The sequence below is a fragment of the Oncorhynchus kisutch genome, linkage group LG2 (genome assembly GCF_002021735.2).
Source record: "Oncorhynchus kisutch isolate 150728-3 linkage group LG2, Okis_V2, whole genome shotgun sequence".
NCBI classification, from domain to species: Eukaryota; Metazoa; Chordata; class Actinopteri; order Salmoniformes; family Salmonidae; genus Oncorhynchus; species Oncorhynchus kisutch.
The window spans coordinates 470,431-492,848 of NC_034175.2; the positions used below are offsets into that span (position 1 = coordinate 470,431).

General features: G+C 43.5%; 1 protein-coding gene across 2 annotated transcripts in view; it reads right to left on the reverse strand.

Annotated features, from left to right (window-relative positions):
• The window catches only part of cpne4a (copine IVa), a 95,633-nt gene that overhangs the window by 72,537 nt on the left and 678 nt on the right, over positions 1–22,418 (reverse strand). For both annotated transcript variants that reach the window (XM_031836333.1, XM_031836342.1), the window contains exon 2: positions 6,881–7,074. In XM_031836333.1, coding sequence (XP_031692193.1) covers positions 6,881–7,051 — 171 coding nt within the window. In that variant the 5' untranslated portion in view covers positions 7,052–7,074. The remainder of the gene's footprint in view (positions 1–6,880; positions 7,075–22,418) is intronic.

Sequence of the window (22,418 nt, forward strand, 5' to 3'; positions counted from 1 at the left end):
ATAGTGTTTATTAATGATGGTGTCTCTTAACAGTAAACTATAGTGTTTATTAATGATGTTGTCTCTTAACAGTAAACTATAGTGTTTATTAATGATGGTGTCTCTTAACAGTAAACTATAGTGTTTATTAATGATGGCGTCTCTTAACAGTAAACTATAGTGTTGATTAATGATGGTGTCTTTTAAATAGTGTTTATTAATGATGGTGCCTCTTAACAGTAAACTATAGTGTTGATTAATGATGGTGTCTCTTAACAGTAAACTATAGTGTTTATTAATTATGTTGTCTTTTAAATAGTGTTTATTAATGATGGCATCTCTTAACAGTAAACTATAGTGTTTATTAATGATGTTGTCTCTCAACAGTAAACTATAGTGTTGATTAATGATGGTGTCTCTTAACAGTAAACTATAGTGTTTATTAATGATGGTGTCTCTTAACAGTAAACTATAGTGTTTACTAATGACAGTGTCTCTAAATAGTGTTTATTAATGATGGTGTCTCTTAACAGTAAACTATAGTGTTTATTAATGATGTTGTCTTTTAAATAGTGTTTATTAATGATGGTGTCTCTTAACAGTAAACTATAGTGTTTACTAATGACAGTGTCTCTAAATAGTGTTTATTAATGATGGTGTCTCTTAACAGTAAACTATAGTGTTTATTAATGATGTTGTCTTTTAAATAGTGTTTATTAATGATGGTGTCTCTTAACAGTAAATTATAGTGTTTATTAATGATGTTGTCTTTTAAATAGTGTATATTAATGATGGTGTCTCTTAACAGTAAACTATAGTGTTTACTAATGACAGTGTCTCTAAATAGTGTTTATTAATGATGGTGTCTCTTAACAGTAAACTATAGTGTTTATTAATTATGTTATCTTTTAAATAGTGTTTATTAATGATGTTGTCTTTTAAATAGTGTATATTAATGATGGTGTCTCTTAACAGTAAACTATAGTGTTTACTAATGACAGTGTCTCTAAATAGTGTTTATTAATGATGGTGCCTCTTAACAGTAAACTATAGTGTTTATTAATGATGTTGTCTCTTAACAGTAAACTATAGTGTTTATTAATGATGGTGTCTCTTAACAGTAAACTATAGTGTTTATTAATGATGTTGTCTCTTAACAGTAAACTATAGTGTTTATTAATGATGGTGTCTCTTAACAGTAAATTATAGTGTTTATTAATGATGTTGTCTTTTAAATAGTGTATATTAATGATGGTGTCTCTTAACAGTAAACTATATTGTTTACTAATGACAGTGTCTCTAAATAGTGTTTATTAATGATGGTGTCTCTAAACAGTAAACTATAGTGTTTACTAATGACAGTGTCTCTAAATAGTGTTTATTAATGATGGTGTCTCTTAACAGTAAACTATAGTGTTTATTAATGATGTTGTTTTTTAAATAGTGTTTATTAATGATGGTGTCTCTTAACAGTAAACTCATACCACCTCATACTTCATTCCCTTGTCTTTTTATCACAACAGTTTCTACCAGTGATTATTTTAATTGGGTTTGAATTAAGGGGCCATTACTCTGTGAAGAGCTTTGTTCATCATATTGTCTATCACAAGGTGCATTATGCACCAGTCTCATTCCTGTAGTGTGGGAAAAGCCCCAGGAAGCAGAATGCAGACTAGTTCTAGCATAGCTGGGAAAACAAGAAATGCTGACTTGATGGTGGATCATACTCATACTGAAAGGATACAGTGGCTTGTGAAAGTATTCACCCCCCCCTTAGCAATTCTACTATTTTGTTGCCTTACAACTGGAATTAAAACATATTTTTTGGGGAGGTTTGTATCATTTCATAAATACAACATGCCTACTACTTTGAAGATGCAAAATATGTTTTATTGTGAAACAAACAAGAAATAACACAAAAAAACAGAATCCCCCCAAAGTCAATACATTGTAGAGCCACATTTTGCAGCAATTACAGCTGTCTTGGGGTATGTCTCTATAAGCTTGGCACATCTAGCCACTGTGATTTTTGCCCATTCTTCAAAGCAAAACTGCTTCAGCTTCTTCAAGTTGGTTGGGTTCCACTGGTGTACAGCAATCTTTAAGTCATACCACAGATTGTCAATTGGGGTCTGTCAATTGAGGTCTGGGCTTTGATTAGGCCATTCCAAGACATTTAAATGTTTCCTCTTAAACCACTTGAGTGTTGCTTTAGCAGTATGCTTAGGGTCATTGTCCTGTTGGAAGGTGAATCTCTGTCCCAGTCTCAAATCTCTGGAAGACTGAAACAGGTTTCACTCAAGAATTTCCCTGTATTCAGCACCATCCATCATTGCTTCAATTCTGACCAGCTTCCCAGTCCCTGCAGATGAAAAACATTGGATGGTGTTCTCGGGGTGATGAGAGGTGTTGGGATTCTGCCAGACATAGCGTTTTCCTTGATGGCCAAAAAACTCAATTTTAGTCTCATCTGACCAGAGTACCTTCTTCCATATGTTTGGGGAGACTCCTACATGCCTTTTGGCAAACACCAAACGTGCTTGCTTATTTTTTTCTTTAACTTCTTGGCGCACCCATCCCTTTAGCGAGATCATTTTCGTCAACATCCGCAAAATTGCAGAGCGCTAAATTCAAATTAAATTACTACAAATATTTAATTTTCATGAAATCACAAGTGCAATATAGCAAAACATAGCTTAGCTTGTTGTTAATCCACCTGGCGTGTCAGATTTCAAAAAGCTTAACAGATAAAGCAAACCAAGCGTTTATGTAAGGACATCTCTCTAAGCAGACAAAACATTACAAACAGCTAGCAGCAAAGTAGATGGTCACGAAAGTCAGAAAAGCAATAAAATTAATCGCTTACCTTTGATGATCTTCGGATGTTTGCACTCACGAGACTCCCAGCTACAAAATAAATGTTCCTTTTGTTCCATAAAGATTATTTTTACATCCAAAATTCCTCCATTTGGTTGGCGCGTTATGTTCAGAAATCCACAGGCTCGAGAGGTCACGACGGGGCAGACGGAAATTCCAAATAGTATCCGTAAAGTTTGTAGAAACATGTCAAATGTTTTTAATAAGCAATCCTCAGGTTGTTTTTACAATAAATAATCGATAATATTTCAACCGGCCCGTAGAAAATGGGAGAGAAAATGTCTGCTCCAAGCTGTTGCGCATGCAAAACTCTGCTGGCACCCAGCCATCCACTGACGCGATGTGATCGTTCTCACTCATTTTTCAGAATAAAAGGCTGAAACTATGTCTAAAGACTGTTCACACCATGTGGAAGCTATATGGAAAGGAATATGGTTGCTATCCCTTTAAATGGAGGGAAGGCATGCAATGGAACAGGGAGCTTTCAAAATAAGAGGCACTTCCTAGTTGGATTTTCCTCAGGTTTTTGCCTGCAATATCAATTCTGTTATACTCACAGACAATATTTTGACAGTTTTGGAAACTTTAGAGTGTTTTCTATTTTCTATTCTAATCTGAATTATATGCATATTCTAGCTTCTGGGCCTGAGAAATAGGCAGTTTAATAGGCAGTTTAGATTTTCATCCAAACATCAAAATACTGCCCCCTACACTCAACAGGTTAAGCAATAGTCTTTTTTTTTCTGGACACTCTTCCGAAAAGCCCAGCTCTGTGGAGTGTATGGCTTAAAGTGGTCCTATGGACAGATACTCCAATCTCTGCTGTGGAGCTTTGAAGCTCCTTCAGAGTTATCTTTGGTCTCTTTGTTGCCTCTCTGATTAATGCCCTCCTTGCCTGGTCCGTAAGTTTTGGTGGGCAGCCCTCTCTTGGCAGGTTTGTTGTGGTGCCATATTCTTTCCATTTTTTAATAATGGATTTAATGGTGCTCCGTGGGATGTTCAAAGTTTCAGATATTTTTTTAGAACCTAACCCTGATCTGTACTTCTCAACAACTTAGTCCCTGACCTGTTTGGAGAGCTCCTTGGTCTTCATGGTGCCCGTTGCTTGGTGGTGCCCCTTGCTTAGTGGTGTTGCAGACTCTGGGGCCTTTCGGAACAGGTGTATATATACTGAGATCATGTGACACTTAGATTGCAGGGTAGCCTAGTGGTTAGAGCGTTGGACTAGTAACCGGAAGGTTGCAAGTTCAAATCCCCAAGCTGACAAGGTACAAATCTGTCGTTCTGCCCCTGAACAGGCAGTTGACCCACTGTTCCTAGGCTGTCATTGAAAATAAGAATTTGTTCTTAACTGACTTGCCTAGTAAAATAAAAAATAAAAAGATTGCACACAAGTGCACTTTATTTAACAAACTGTGTGACTTCTGAAGGTAATTGGTTGTACCAGATCTTATTTAGGGGCTTCATAGCAAAGGGTGAATACATATGCATGCACCACTTTTCTTTTTAAATATATATATATATATATATTTTTTTTTTTTCTTCATATTTAATTATTTTTTTTATATATAATAATATATATATATATATATAAATAAATTTTTGTTTATGTCCCATCACATAAAATAAAAATCCATTTAAAGTACAGGTTCAACAAAATAGGAAAATGTCAAGGGGGATGAATACTTTTGCAAGGCACTGTATTATGAAGTACACAGGAGAGCAGCACTAGTAAATATGTTGTGAGTGACGCAACGCACAGCACGGCGCGTTGGAGGCACATCTGCAGTACAATGCTAATTTGTGTCTCCAGATGGACAACCAGTTAATAACAAATCAATGGAACAAATCAATGGCACAATTAAAACTGGAGTAATTGGATTAAGGGACAAATAGAGAGATCAACCATCTGCTTTGTTGTCATGGGCACTTGGCAGGCACAACAAGCTTCCCCCTAAAGTCAGGAAAGCAGAGTCCCTGCCCATCTCCCAAAAACATCTGAAACCCTACCTCTTTGAAGAGTATCTGAAATAACGGTAACAGGGCACTTCTCTTTTCCTAAAATACTTTGTTCAAAGAAAATGTACTTGACACGATTGTGATGTGTTGTTGTCTCACCTAGCTTGAGTCAATGAGTATCAAACTCTTTGTTATGGCAAGCCTAAATCATTTCAAGAGTAAGCATTTGCTCAATTAACAAGTCACATAATACGTTGCATGGACTCCACACATACAATTAGCTATAAGGTCCCTCAGTCAAGCTATTAATTCAAACACAGATTCAATCACAAAGACCAGAGAGGTATTTCAATAGCTTGCAAAGAAGGGCAGCTATTGGTAGATGGGGGGGAAAAATCATAAAGCAGACACTGAATATCCCTTTGCTCATCGTGAAGTTATTAATTACACTTTTGATGGTGTATCAATACACCCAGTCATTACAAAGATACAGGCATCCTTCCAAACTCATTTTCCAGAGAGGAAGGAAACCGCTGAGGGATTTCACCATCAGGCCAATGGTGACTAAAAAACAGCTTCAGAGTTTAATGGCTGTGATGGGAGAAAGCTGAGGATGGATCAACCACATTGTAGTTACTCCAAAATACTAACCTAATTGTCAGGGGAAAAGAAGGAAGCCAGTACAGAATAAAAAATATTCCAAAACATGCATCCTGTTTGCAATAAGGTACTAAAGTAAAACTGCAAAAAATGTGGCAAAGAAATTAACTTTATGTCCTGAATAGAAAATGTTATGTTTGGGGCAAATCCAACACAACATATCACTGAATACCGCTCTTCATATTTTCAAGCATGGTGGTGGCTGCATCATGTTGTGGGTATGCTTGTCATTCAAGGACTAGGGAGTTTTTTAGGATAAAAAGAAATGGAATAGAGCTAAACACAGAACAAATCCTAGAGGAAACCCTGATTCACTCTGCTTTCCACCAGACACTGGGAGACAAATTCACCTTTTAGCAGGACAATAACCTAAAACACAAAGCCAAATATACACTGGAGTTGTGTACCAAGACAACATTGAATGTTCCTCGGTGGCCTAGGTCTGACTTAAATCAGCTTAAAAATCTATGGCAAGACATGACAATGGCTGATTAGCCATGATCAACAACCAACCTGAGTTTGAAGAATTTTGCAAATATTGTATAATCCCAGTGTGCAAAGGTGATTCCACTGTAGCCCTCATGGGGGTGAACACGTGATTACAGATTATTTTGTGTAGATCGTTGACAAAAAATACAATTAAATCTATTTTAGTCTCACTTTGTAACACAACAAAATGTGTGAAAAATCAAGAGGTGTGAATTCATTCTGAAGGCACTGTATCTTAAGATGAATGCACTAACTGTAAATAGCTCTGGATAAGAGAGTCTGATGACTAAAATGTTAACACAGATGTAATGTCCAGTCATCAGTTTTGGAGGGTTGATTGGTACCTCATTTTGGTTTGGTAAACACATTCATTAAGACTTTTATGGGTTTCTTTTTTCTTTACCCAGCAAATAGCTTCATTATGCAAATGCATTTCCTGTGAATAAATATCTCTTTTGACAGAATCCTCTTGCTTATTTGGTGAAGCATTCAGAAATTCATATCCATGTACTAGGCAAACCTCATAGCTGGTAATACTGTATATTCCACATCCTTGAGGTGAACCCAATCAACATTTAAAAACACATAAGGGATAGTAAGAGAAGGAAACATCTCAGTCCGTTAGCAAGCCAATGTTTTTGATTCGACATACAGAATAATGAGACTTCTTCCTGTATCTCCAACTCTTCAGAAAGTCCATGTAGTCATCTGTAATCACATGTTGAAATCTATCTCACCAAAGAGAGCCCTGAGGGGATTTAGGATTGAACAGAACCATCTACAGGACATATCCTCCAATTGACCCTTAAACATTACACCACTGTTAACATTGAAGATGGTTCTTATATTGCAAGTTGTAATAAAACTGGCACTGCAATGTTAATTACTTGTCAGAACAGAGTGAGAGGCCACTTACCTCCAGCCACTGTCCGTGGGACTGCATTTTGATGAGGACGCAGGGATCTGGCTTGGACAGGGCGTCCCGATCTGAGATGCCCTTGCAGGTCACCCGCAGCTCCACTTTGGCCAGGCACGGGCTGTTGAACAGACCAAGGGTGTTGGCCGCAGACTCATAGATGTTGCTCATGGTGTGTGTGTGTGGCGAGTGTTCTGCGAGGGAGACAAACACACATATCACAGTGATTACAAGGAGTCCTCACTCATCATTCAGCACACGCACGCACGCGCACACACACATACTTCATCTACTTTATTTACAAATACACACAAACATCCCCAAACACTGTACATTCAGGAAACTTGATTATCACGAGGGCTCTTTGTTCCTTTAGAAGCCCCTCCGCCCCCACAGCTGTCAAACTGCTGCTAATTATCCCATGCTGATTTGATGAGCACACCAGACAGGATATGATAGCATTTTCCTGTCCAGCAATCACCTAATTAATCTCAACCCTCCAATTAGACCGTCAAGGTAAATGAGATCCGTGAGATGAAGTGATGATCCCAATCAAGCTCTTGCTGCTAGTGATTCTCTGATCCACCTCTACGCAGATGACACCATTCTGTATACTTCTGGCCCTTCTTTGGACACTGTGTTAACTAACCTCCAGGCGAGCTTCAATGCCGTACAGCTCTCCTTCCCTGGCCTCCAACTGCTCTTAAATGCAAGTAAAACTAAATGCATGCTCTTCAACCGATCGCTGCCCGCACCTGCCCACCTGTCCAGCATTACTACTCTGGACGGTTCTGACATAGAATATTCAATAACTACAAATACCTAGTTGTCTGGTTAGACTCTCCCTCCTGACTCACATTAAGCATCTCCAATTCAAAATTAAATCTAGAATCGGCTTCCTATTTCGCAACAAAGCATCCTTCACTCATGCTGCCAAACATAACCTCGTAAAACTGACTATCCTACCGATCCTTGACTTCGGCGATGTCATTTACAAAATAGCCTCCAACACTCTACTCAGCAAATTGGATGCAGTCTATCACAGTGCTATCCATTTTGTCACCAAAGCCCCATATACTAACCACCACTGCGACCTGTATGCTCTTGTTGGCTGGCTCTTGCTTTATATTCGTTGCCAAACCCACTGGCTCTAGGTCATCTATAAGTCATTGCTAGGTAAAGCCCCACCTTATCTAAGCTCACTGGTCACCATAACAACACCCACCTGTAGCACACGGTCCAGCAGGTATATTTCACTAGTCACCATAACAGCACCCATCCGTAGCACACGCTCCAGCAGGTATATTTCACTTGGTCACCATAACAGCACCCACCCGTAGCACATGCTCCAGCAGGTATATTTCACTGGTCACCATAACAACACCCACCCGTAGCACACGCTCCAGCAGGTATATTTCACTGGTCACCCCCAAAGCCAATTCCCCCTTTAGCAGTCTTTCCTTCCAGTTCTCTGCTGCCAATGACTGGAACTAATTGCAAAAATCACTGAAGCTGGAGACTCATATCTCCCTCTCTAACTTTAAGCACCAGCTGTCAGAGCAGCTCACAGATCACTGCACCTGTACATAGCCCATCTGTAAATAGCCCGTCCAACTACCTCATCCCCATACTGTTTTTGTTTTTTTTGCTCCTTTGCACCCCAGTATCTCTGTTTGGACATTCATCTTCTGCACATCTATCACTCCAGTGTTTAATTGCTAAATTGTAATTATTTCACTACTATGGCCTATTTGTTGCCTTATCTCCCTTATCTTACCTCATTTGCACACACTGTATATAGACTTTTCTATTGTGCTATTGACTGTATGTTTGTTTATTCCATGCTTAACTCTGTGTTGTTGATTGTGTCGCATTGCTTTGCTTTATCTTGGCCAGGTCACAGTTGTAAATGAGAACATGTTCTCAACTGACCTACCTGGTTAAATAAAGGTGAAAATAAAAAATAAATAAAAAATAAAAATGGACTAATACCAAATCTCCTGGTGCAGTGTTAGGCTCTTATATTCCTTTAAGAGCTTGGTACTAGGTTCTATCTGCAAAAAGATGATTCTGAGATAATTGGCATTGAATTGTGTCAGCTGTTTTTTATCTTCTATTCTTTTGAATGTAACAACATGAATTGTGGGGGTATTTAGAGTACTGTATAGGTAGAGAACATTGAACAGAACAAGGCTATGTCAATAACATACATCTAACAAATATGCAGATATAACCTTATAGTCCCAAGCTCTTGGCTTGATAATAACTAATTAAAAGAAAGTGAAACTATGGATCAGAAGACAACAGCAGCTTGTTAATTCAGACAAGGTTACCACCACTGTAGCCCTGGGGAAGCAGACAAGGTTACCACCACTGTACCCTGGGGAAGCAAACAGGGTTACCACCAAGGTAGCCCTGGGGAAACAGACAGGGTTATCACCACTGTAGCCCTGGGGAAACAGACAGGGTTACCACTACTGTATAGCCCTGGGGAAACAGACAGGGTTACCACCACTGTAGCCCTGGGGAAACAGACAGGGTTACCACCACTGTAGCCCTGGGGAAACAGACAGGGTTACCACCACTGTAGCCCTGGGGAAGTAGACAGTGTTACCACCACTGTAGCCCTGGGGAAACAGACAGGGTTACCACTAGTCTATAGCCCTGGGGAAGCAGACAAGGTTACCACCACTGTACCCTGGGGAAACAGACAGGGTTACCACCACTGTACCCTGGGGAAGCAGACAGGGTTACCACCACTGTACCCTGGGGAAGCAGACAGGGTTACCACCACTGTAGCCCTGGGGAAACAGACAGGGTTACCACAACTGTAGCCCTGGGTAAGCAGACAGGGTTACCACAACTGTATAGCCCTGGGTAGACAGACAGGGTTACCACTACTGTATAGCCCTGGGGAAGCAGACAGGGTTACCACCACTGTAGCCCTGGGAAACAGACAGGGTTACCACTACTGTATAGCCCTGGGGAAACAGACAGGGTTACCACCACTGTACCCTGGGGAAACAGACAGGGTTACCACCACTGTAGCCCTGGGGAAGCAGACAGTGTTACCACCACTGTAGCCCTGGGGAAACAAACAAGGTTACCACTAGTGTATAGCCCTGGGTAAGCAGACAGGGTTACCACTACTGTATAGCGCTGGGGAAGAAGACAGGGTTACCACCACTGTAGCCCTGGGGAAACAGACAGGGTTACCACCACTGTAGCCCTGGGGAAACAGACAGGGTTACCACTACTGTATAGCCCTGGGGAAGCAGACAGAGTTACCACCACTGTAGCCCTGGGGAAGCAGACAGGGTTACCACCACTGTAGCTCTGGGGAAGCAGACAAGGTTACCACCACTGTACCCTAGGGAAACAGAAAGCGTTACCACCACTGTACCCTGGGGAAGCAGACAGGGTTTCCACCACTGTAGCCCTGGGGAAACAGACAAGGTTACCACCACTGTACCTTGGGGAAACAGACAGGGTTACCACTACTGTATAGCCCGGGGGAAACAGACAGGGTTACCACCACTGTATAGCCCTGGGTAAGCAGACAGGGTTACCACTACTGTATAGCCCTGGGTAAGCAGACAGGGTTACCACCACTGTATAGCCCTGGGGAAGCAGACAGGGTTACCACCACTGTATAGCCCTGGGGAAACAGACAGGGTTACCACCACTCTAGCCCTGGGTAAGCAGACAGGGTTACCACCACTGTATAGCCCTGGGGAAGCAGACAGGGTTACCACCACTGTAGCCCTGGGGAAGCAGACAGGGTTACCACCACTGTATAGCCCTGGGGAAGCAGACAGGGTTACCACCACTGTATAGCCCTGGGGAAACAGACAGGTTTACCACCACTGTATAGCCCTGGGGAAGCAGACAGGGTTACCACTACTGTATAGCCCTGGGGAAGCAGACAGGGTTACCACCACTGTATAGCCCTGGGGAAACAGACAGGGTTACCACTACTGTATAGCCCTGGGGAAACAGACAGGGTTACCACCACTGTATAGCCCTGGGGAAACAGACAGGGTTACCACCACTGTATAGCCCTGGGGAAACCGGCAGGGTTACCACTACTGTAGCCCTGGGGAAACAGACAGGGTTACCACCACTGTATAGCCCTGGGGAAACAGACAGGGTTACCACCACTGTATAGCCCTGGGGACACAGACAGGGTTACCACTACTGTAGCCCTGGGGAAGCAGACAGGGTTACCACTACTGTACCCTGGGGAAACAGACAGGGTTACCACCACTGTATAGCCCTGGGGAAGCAGACAGGGTTACCACTACTGTAGCCCTGGGGAAACAGACAGGGTTACCACCACTGTATAGCCCTGGGGAAGCAGACAGGTTTACCACCACTGTATAGCCCTGTGGAAACAGACAGGGTTACCACTACTGTAGCCCTGGGGAAACAGACAGGGTTACCACCACTGTATAGCCCTGGGGAAACAGACAGGGTTACCACTTCTGTAGCCTTGTGGAAACAGACAGGGTTACCACCACTGTATAGCCCTGGGGAAACAGACAGGGTTACCACCACTGTACCCTGGGGAAACAGACAGGGTTACCACCACTGTATAGCCCTGGGGAAACAGACAGGGTTACCACCACTGTACCCTGGGGAAACAGACAGGGTTACCACCACTGTACCCTGGGGAAACAGACAGGGTTACCACCACTGTAGCCCTGGGGAAACAGACAGGGTTACAACTACTGTAGCCCTGGGGAAACAGACAGGGTTACCACCACTGTAGCCCTGGGGAAACAGACAGGGTTACCACCACTGTACCCTGGGGAAACAGACAGGGTTACCACCACTGTATAGCCCTGGGGAAACAGACAGGGTTACCACTACTGTATAGCCCTGGGTAAACAGACAGGGTTACCACTACTGTATAGCCCTGGGGAAACAGACAGGGTTACCACTACTGTATAGCCCTGGGGAAACAGACAGGGTTACCACTACTGTATAGCCCTGGGGAAGCAGACAGGGTTACCACCACTGTAGTCCTGGGAAACAGACAGGGTTACCACTACTGTATAGCCCTGGGGAAACAGACAGGGTTACCACCACTGTACCCTGGGGAAACAGACAGGGTTACCACCACTGTAGCCCTGGGGAAGCAGACAGTGTTACCACCACTGTAGCCCTGGGGAAACAAACAAGGTTACCACTAGTGTATAGCCCTGGGTAAGCAGACAGGGTTACCACTACTGTATAGCGCTGGGGAAGAAGACAGGGTTACCACCACTGTAGCCCTGGGGAAACAGACAGGGTTACCACCACTGTAGCCCTGGGGAAACAGACAGGGTTACCACTACTGTATAGCCCTGGGGAAGCAGACAGAGTTACCACCACTGTAGCCCTGGGGAAGCAGACAGGGTTACCACCACTGTAGCTCTGGGGAAGCAGACAAGGTTACCACCACTGTACCCTAGGGAAACAGAAAGCGTTACCACCACTGTACCCTGGGGAAGCAGACAGGGTTTCCACCACTGTAGCCCTGGGGAAACAGACAAGGTTACCACCACTGTACCTTGGGGAAACAGACAGGGTTACCACTACTGTATAGCCCTGGGGAAACAGACAGGGTTACCACCACTGTATAGCCCTGGGTAAGCAGACAGGGTTACCACCACTGTAGCCCTGGGGAAACAGACAGGGTTACCACTACTGTATAGCCCTGGGTAAGCAGACAGGGTTACCACCACTGTATAGCCCTGGGGAAGCAGACAGGGTTACCACCACTGTATAGCCCTGGGGAAACAGACAGGGTTACCACCACTCTAGCCCTGGGTAAGCAGACAGGGTTACCACCACTGTATAGCCCTGGGGAAGCAGACAGGGTTACCACCACTGTAGCCCTGGGGAAGCAGACAGGGTTACCACCACTGTATAGCCCTGGGGAAGCAGACAGGGTTACCACCACTGTATAGCCCTGGGGAAACAGACAGGTTTACCACCACTGTATAGCCCTGGGGAAGCAGACAGGGTTACCACTACTGTATAGCCCTGGGGAAGCAGACAGGGTTACCACCACTGTATAGCCCTGGGGAAACAGACAGGGTTACCACTACTGTATAGCCCTGGGGAAACAGACAGGGTTACCACCACTGTATAGCCCTGGGGAAACAGACAGGGTTGCCACCACTGTATAGCCCTGGGGAAACCGACAGGGTTACCACTACTGTAGCCCTGGGGAAACAGACAGGGTTACCACCACTGTATAGCCCTGGGGAAACAGACAGGGTTACCACCACTGTATAGCCCTGGGGACACAGACAGGGTTACCACTACTGTAGCCCTGGGGAAGCAGACAGGGTTACCACCACTGTACCCTGGGGAAACAGACAGGGTTACCACCACTGTATAGCCCTGGGGAAGCAGACAGGGTTACCACTACTGTAGCCCTGGGGAAACAGACAGGGTTACCACCACTGTATAGCCCTGGGGAAGCAGACAGGTTTACCACCACTGTATAGCCCTGTGGAAACAGACAGGGTTACCACTACTGTAGCCCTGGGGAAACAGACAGGGTTACCACCACTGTATAGCCCTGGGGAAACAGACAGGGTTACCACTACTGTAGCCTTGTGGAAACAGACAGGGTTACCACCACTGTATAGCCCTGGGGAAACAGACAGGGTTACCACCACTGTACCCTGGGGAAACAGACAGGGTTACCACCACTGTATAGCCCTGGGGAAACAGACAGGGTTACCACCACTGTACCCTGGGGAAACAGACAGGGTTACCACCACTGTACCCTGGGGAAACAGACAGGGTTACCACCACTGTAGCCCTGGGGAAACAGACAGGGTTACAACTACTGTAGCCCTGGGGAAACAGACAGGGTTACCACCACTGTAGCCCTGGGGAAACAGACAGGGTTACCACCACTGTACCCTGGGGAAACAGACAGGGTTACCACCACTGTATAGCCCTGGGGAAACAGACAGGGTTACCACTACTGTATAGCCCTGGGTAAACAGACAGGGTTACCACTACTGTATAGCCCTGGGGAAACAGACAGGGTTACCACTACTGTATAGCCCTGGGGAAACAGACAGGGTTACCACCACTGTACCCTGGGGAAACAGACAGGGTTACCACTACTGTAGCCCTGGGGAAACAGACAGGGTTACCACTACTGTAGCCCTGGGGAAACAGACAGTGTTACCACCACTGTACCCTGGGGAAACAGACAGGGTTACCACTACTGTAGCCCTGGGGAAACAGACAGAGTTACCACTACTGTACCCTGGGGAAACAGACAGGGTTACCACTACTGTACCCTGGGGAAACAGACAGGGTTACCACTACTGTAGCCCTGGGGAAGCAGACAGGGTTACCACTACTGTAGCCCTGGGGAAGCAGACGTGGACAGAAGATTCCACTTCCTTTTTCATTGAAACTGATAGAGTGGTGTTCTAATCAAAGTGTCCTTCTCTGAGTAATTGGATTTAGCCTGACAAGCTAATAGCTAGCGACATCGCGGAATAACAGTCCCACCGACCGATCCCTGAGCAATTAAACACTCCATGGAGAGAGAGAGAGAGAGAGAGAGAGAGAGAGAGAGAGAGAGAGAGAGAGAGAGAGAGAGAGAGAGAGAGAAAATTGATCGGACACCACAGCCTCTATGCAATCTGCTCTCCTTGTCTGAGGGATTTTTACAAACCATAGGTACACCGTTAGTGGGCATCAGAATATCTGAAAACGGATGATCTATTCATCAGCTACAGTCCCTCAATTATCCAATAGAACCTCTCCTTTGCAACTGTTGGACCACTGAAGTCCACCTAGATCAGCTAGATGCAGGCAAGAGTGTGCAAGTTGGTATTGAATGTGTCATTGTCAGACACCTTGATTAGTCCGATTTTTATCTCGACCTGTGCACCTATGTTGTAAACTTTCATTCATAGGCTAGGTTGTAGCAACTTCATGATGGGTATAGGGAAATTAGAGTATCATGTAGTAGCCTAAACCTATTGATGTTACATTGCGCTGGGTGAATGGAATTTGAATGACAGTCATCCAATATGCTGTAATAGAAATGCCATGCTCGTAAAAAAAAGAATCGTCCTCCTTCATCTTCAACGTCACCGACCGCCACTGAAGCTCATCCATCAAAACCTCTGTCCTCCATCATCCATCATCCAGAAGGTCCATAACCAGCTGACAGGGTCGTACATTACAACTAAATGAACAGCCATGTTTACATACTGTAACTCCATGAAAAACTCTTTCCCAGGCATACACATTGCCAGCATGTCAATATTAACCATCCCTTCACACACATACACAGGACAAGTGCACAGCTAGTGAACGACAGTGAGTAAATAAGCAACAACAACAACAACAAATATTTTCCCAGTGGCACTGACTTTGCTGATAAATACTTTATTGAGAGAAAATATACTTGATACGATTGTGATGTGTTGTTGTCTCACCTAGCGATGTTAAAATGAATGCACTCGCTCTGGATAAGAGTGTCTGCTAAATGACCCCCAAATAAATAATGAACAGACCGGCACCGGCACCGGCCCCGACGCCCTGACTCCCCTGCACTTCTGGTCGATTTTTCAAGAACTGTTGTTTTTTTATGGCTGAGGCCCATGCTATTTCTGTTCTGCTCAAGTAGGCTACTTGCTGGAGCCAACTCTATTCTAGGACACGCCTGTAGCAATGTGCTTCTATGTTTGTAAACGCAGGTGTGTGTATTTGTCTATACAGTATGTGGGATTATGGATGTATATGTGTGCATACTGTTGAAGTGTGTGTGCGTGTGTGAGTGCGTGCGTGCGTGCGTGCGTGCGTGCGTGCGTGCGTGTGTGTTATATATGTGTCCGTGCAGTAGACCCCTGACCTCAGACAGTGGCAGCCTGTAAAGGCTTTGTTAACAGCTGTGACTGAATGTGCTACTGCTCTCTGTCACAGCAGGCCTCATAAAAGTGCTGATGCAGACACCATGGCAATGTATTACAGACAGAACACTGGCTGTTGCCGGCACCCTGGTGTTCAATAGCAGAAGAAAGATCAAGAACAAAGAAGCACAACTCAATTGAACACATTGACCTTCATCGAGGGAAGCTAATCTACTCTGGAAGTGCAGTAGACATAAGGCAATAGCCATTCTGGATATGAATGTCTGCTAAATGAATGTCATGTCTAATGTTTCATTTCCAGAGCCGTACTGTGTAAATCCCATTCTGCCTGTCTCTCGGCCTGGCGATGAGCAGCACTCCCCCTGGTCAGGTCTCACTGAGGCTTTAGGTTCATCTCCACAACATGAGCTGAAAATCCCAGTAGATTGGAGAGGTTTTGCTGGAATCCAGCAGGATATCCTTCCATTGCCTGCTTGACTCCCAGCAGCTCAGTGTGATCTGAGCATGAGGAAGGACTTTATCTGCTCTATGTTCCTTCTTTCAGATGCCAGAATATCAACTGAACTACAGGCTACCCACGCTAAGTCAGGTACAGATGTAGGATCTTCATTTGAGACAGTTATGTACAGCAGGAAAATAATCCTGCAGCAACAGGAAATGTGTGGATTATAGTTAATGGAAATGTTTTTTTTCCATTTGGGCAAATCAAATCTGACATTTTAAACCTTGAATAAACTACAAGTTTTACATTTCCTGCATTGCAACAGAGTGATCCAATTAAGATCCTACACCTGTATCACTCCCCTGGCACTGGACAATGCAATATCATTGTCACATTATTGCCAGTCAGTTACAGTATCATTTCCCTCCTGTTCAGCTCCACTTTCTGAACCAGGAGGCCAGTAATCCTGGAGGAAATCAGATGTTATTCACAGCAAACCCAACATAATCTGATTATAGTATATCACTTCAAAACACACATTCTCCTTCCTCTCTCATTACCCATGATGCCTGAGGCTCAGGGCTGGGGATGACATAATTTATTCTCATGGTTGATGAGATGGACTGATGGTGTGAGAATGTTATGGGGGGAGTATGAGCTGCCACTCACACTAACCTCCATGCTCCATTGGAATCCACACTAAATGGGTCTGCTTATTGCCTGTGTCAACACCATGGGGGGGGGGGGGGGGGGGTAGAGGCATTGCCTGTGTCAACACCATGGGGGGGTAGAGGCATTGCCTGACTGATGTTAGGGTTAAGGATTGGGCAATATTTATACTGTAAGAAATTTACCCATTTGTTATAATTAGCATATTCTTTGCAGATAATCAGGACGCTACTATGAACTTGAACTATTCATTGCATAATAAGCTCTGACTCGAATGTGGTCTGTATATTTCACAGTTGCCATGGAAGCAAAGGGAAGGGATCCCCTTTTTTTCCAACCTTCATTCTAAAACTCTCTCAGCGTCAGACACACCTTGCTACCAAACCCTCTGCTGTTGTACTGTACTGTCAAAGGCGTGGAGTTGAGTTCCATTTCCCCCCCTGACCACCACTTCTACGTGTCATGCCAGGAGAACAGACAAATATACAACTGCATCCTGAGTTCCTTGGAAATCCCTGCAGCTCACTGCATATTTTTAAGCAACATTTCGACGCTAGTAATTACACTTTCACTGAATGATGAATGAACCCATCCATGTGATTCAAACCTGGTTCCACTAACAAACGCCTGTCTCTTACGCTGTGTATTTAATAATTGGGGAGGGTAATGGGTTCAGAAGCAACTTTAGAAGTAAAGCTTGTATCAGTTTCAGATGAAAGGAGAGAGGAATGTCCCTGCCTGGTGTTGGTGTGCTGTGTGTTGTCATTCAACGAGGTGTCAGAATGAGGTGAGTACCAATGGAGGCTGCCCGAGGGGAGGATGGCTCATAAAAATGGCTGGAATGGAGTGAATGGAATGGTATCAAACACATGAAAACTTTCCTCCCCTCAGCAGCTTCCACTGAGTGGGTAGATACTCAGCTTCCACTGAGTGGGTAGATACTCAGCTTCCACTGAGTGGGTAGATACTCAGCTTCCACTGAGTGGGTAGATACTCAGCTTCCACTGAATGGGTAGATACTCAGCTTCCACTGAGTGGGGTAGATACTCAGCTTCCACTGAGTGGGTAGATACTCAGCTTCCACTGAGTGGGTAGATACTCAGCTTCCACTGAGTGGGTAGATACTCAGCTTCCACTAAGTGGGTAGATACTCAGCTTCCACTGAGTGGGTAGATACTCAGCTTCCACTGACTGGGTAGATACTCAGCTTCCACTGAGTGAGTAGATACTCAGCTTCCACTGAGTGGGGAAATACTCAGCTTCCACTAAGTGGGTAGATACTCAGCTTCCACTGAGTGGGTAGATACTCAGCTTCCACTGAGTGGGTAGATACTCAGCTTCCACTGAGTGGGTAGATACTCAGCTTCCACTGAGTGAGTAGATACTCAGCTTCCACTGAGTGGGTAGATACTCAGCTTCCACTGAGTGGGTAGATACTCAGCTTCCACTGAGTGGGTAGATACTCAGCTTCCACTGAGTGGGTAGATACTCAGCTTCCACTGAGTGGGTAGATACTCAGCTTCCACTGAGTGGGTAGATACTCAGCTTCCACTGAGTGGGTAGATACTCAGCTTCCACTGAGTGGGTAGATACTCAGCTTCCACTGAGTGGGTAGATACTCAGCTTCCACTGAGTGGGTAGATACTCAGCTTCCACTGAGTGGGTAGATACTCAGCTTCCACTGAGTGGGTAGATACTACGTTCAACATGTCACTCCCACTGGTACAATGTTACAGCTACACTACAACACCTGCTCACTCTGACAGTGTCAAACTATAGGAATGCTTTTGCTTCAGCCCAGCACTAACACACTGTATTCAACTACTGATGATAAAAACCTTTGAATTAGTTGTGTCGGTGCTGGACTGAAACCAAAGCTTGCACAATCCGCAGCGCTCCAGGGCTATAGGGTTTGAAAAAGCACAAGTCGCTCAGCTCAATTACAGGTGAAAGGATACTTTCTGAATTTCACCCTAGCCACTGAAAACCAGATGCAGGGACATGAGGGGGGATAATCTCGGACTCTCTGTCTGTAGTCATGGAATTCTCAGCAAGACGAAGGACACATTTGTAGGGGGATGAATTTTTTGGCCCGTTTATTTTAAGTCTACATGTCACTGTCAGTCTGAAGTGATGCCTCAAGACGTCCTGGTTTCAGTAAGCTGATATCTCTCAATGATAAAAATGCCTCTTCGCTATTCATGGAAACAGAAGGCAGTGAGAGAACACCTCTTACTCGAAACCTGAAAACAATGAATCATACAGCAGTCAGTGTGCATGGACTACTCATTACTCATACATGCTCTCAGAGAGGCAGACCAGAAACTGACAATGCATTTCAAAAGCAAAAGGGAAGTGTGTGTTATTAGTTGGATATCCATTCATTTACCTTTACAATGAACGTCCTTTTATTTAACAGTGGTCAGTTCATCAGGTTGACCAACACATGTCAGTGCTAACAAACCCCAGCTCTTCATTATTTTTAAAATGGCAGAGAATGAATGACTTGTCTTAATTCATTTACACACACACAGAAGCCAGGGTAGGACGGAATGTAAAGGCATCACAAGAGGCTGCTGAGGGGAGGACGGCTCATAATAATGGTTAGAACGGAGCAAATGGAAAGGCATCAAACACCTGGAAACCATGGAAACCATGTGTTTGATGTAGTATTTGATACCATTCCACTCATTACGCTCCAGCCATTACCACAAGCCCGTCTTCCCCAATTAAGGTGCCGTCAACCTCCTGTGAATGCCCTCAACAGGAGCAGTATGAGTTAGACTCAGCTGGCAATAACACATCAGCTATGTTTTTCAGCCACTCACAGGAGAGAGATTCAGGTGTATTTACATATTCATAGAAACATCACGATCAGTTCCTTGTTGGCTTCTTTTAGGGGGAACTCCCTCTAACCGCTCTCTTTCTGAGCAACTGTTTGTGTGTAGGCATGCAGCTGCACTTGATCAGACCAGATCATTTGGTTAGGTATAATTCTCTTGATCAATTTACTCTATTGTTTGCTAATGCCTGCATGTGTGTAAGCTACAGGTCTTTATTTAGTAGTATTATTGTTATTATTTTACATGCCTTCAGAAGGAAGCCATTTTTATTGTCAATCACGATTATTGGTCAGTGCTTGACTTGGACTGAAATAGGTGCCGGTACTCATGTTTATATTTAGGAGCAGGAGACCTAAAATACTTCTGAGCTAGTATTCTATAAGAGGAACAGGAGATCAAGCAGTAGAAATGTTGAGGTGCCAGTCAGTACTCAGCTCCGGTGAGCTCCTGCCCAAGTCAAGCACGGTTCTTGGTTCAAATTCAGGGTGTTGATTGCACCCCCTCCATAGGTCAGGAAAAATAGTTATATTGAAAGACTGGGAGAGATGTTAGACTGAAGTAGGGCAGTGCAACAGGGTGGCAGGTAGCCTAGTGGTTAAAGGTGTTGGGCCAGTAACTGAAAAGTTGGTAGCTGGAATCACAAAGCTAGCATCTGCTAGATGACTAACCTGTAACAGCATACACAGCTAGCACATTTAGTTCCTTGGAAGTTGTAGGAATGTACATTATTGATTCTGGGAACGAAGTCATAAGTTTCCTGACCGTTAAAACTGAAAGTTATTTAAACATTCTGAGAACGGAAGTAAACATTTCTGCTGTTCTGGGAATGTACATTTTTAGGTTGTAGGGAGGTTCTGAGAACATTTTTCTATGGTTCCCGGAAAGTTATCCTGGGAGGTTTTATTAACGTTCTGAGAACGGAAATGATAGGTTATTTGAAGGTAATTAAATAGCATTCTGAGAACATGTTTCAATAAGACTGCTAGCTTAGTTTAACTGTTTTGAACTCCAAGCACAAGTAAGACACATGGACATGTATTTGCTTAGGCATTAATCATGGAAACATATGGAAATGTATTTACTTAGGCATTAATCATGGAAACATATGGAAATGTATTTACTTAGGCATTAATCATGGAAACATATGGAAATGTATTTGCTTAGGCATTAATCATGGAAACACATGGAAATGTATTTACTTAGGCATTAATCATGGAAACACATGGAAATGTATTTGCTTAGGCATTAATCATGGAAACACATGGAAATGTATTTACTTAGGCATTAATCATGGAAACACATGGAAATGTATTTACTTAGGCATTAATCATGGAAACACATGGAAATGTATTTGCTTAGGCATTAATCATGGAAACACATGGAAATGTATTTGCTTAGGCATTAATCATGGAAACATATGGAAATGTATTTACTTAGGCATTAATCATGGAAACATATGGAAATGTATTTACTTAGGCATTAATCATGGAAACATATGGAAATGTATTTACTTAGGCATTAATCATGGAAACATATGGAAATGTATTTGCTTAGGCATTAATCATGAAAACACATAGACATGTATTTGCTTAGGCATTAATCATGAAAACACATAGACATGTATTTGCTTAGGCATTAATCATGAAAACACATAGACATGTATTTGCTTAGGCATTAATCATGAAAACACATAGACATGTATTTGCTTAGGCATTAATCATGGAAACACATGTATTGTTATTGTGGCATGGCATTGGGGTCCTGAGTGGTACAGCGGTCTAAGGCACTGCATCTCAGTGCTAGAGGTGTCACTACAGACATCCTGGCTTGAATCCAGGCTGTATCATGACCATGATTGGGAGTCCCATAGGGTGGTGCACAATTGGCCCAGTGTCGCCTGGGTTTGGCAGGTGTAGGCTGTCATTGTAAATAAGAATTTGTTCTTAACTGACTTGCCTAGTTAAATAAAGGTAACTTTTTTTATTATTGTGAGATTCAAACCTATGATTTCCTGCTTCCTATCCATGAAGTTAGTCGACCACGCCATCAGGATGGAGCTGGCATGACATGTTTTTTTTACTCATACAAAGCTATTCATTTTAGTCTATTCAAACAGACCCTATGTCAAAGGAAACAAGCACTCGTTAACATCAGATGTGGCCAATTAGTGGGTGAAGCCAACACACCTGAACACACTTAACCAGATAGAGGATAGAGAGTTGTGTTGATGCTGAGAACGGAACGTATATGTTTTCAAATAATATTCTTAGAACCTTCTCTGAACTATACTAATGTTTTCTTGTGGTTTTTATGGACAGTTTTCTTAATTCTCTGAGAACATTACTTTAAATAGAACCACGAGGAAACCTGCAGAAAACGTTATGCTTAAATACTGAAATTCCCACAGAAGAACGCTGTTTCTTAACGTTCTCTGAACATTCTGAGAACATGACTTTGAATAGAGGAAACCTGTAGGAAGCGTTATGGAAAGGTTGTATGCAAAATAACCGTAGTACAACCCCACTCTGGCCAAGCACTAAGAAACATATGGTTCTGAGAACATGATGTGCTAGCTGGGTACTCTAGTGACCTGCAGCACAAACTACATCAGATAACCATCCCTGTTCATATTAGGTGACGAAACCATAACGACCCTGCCCTGTGAATCCATTCAGGGTGAA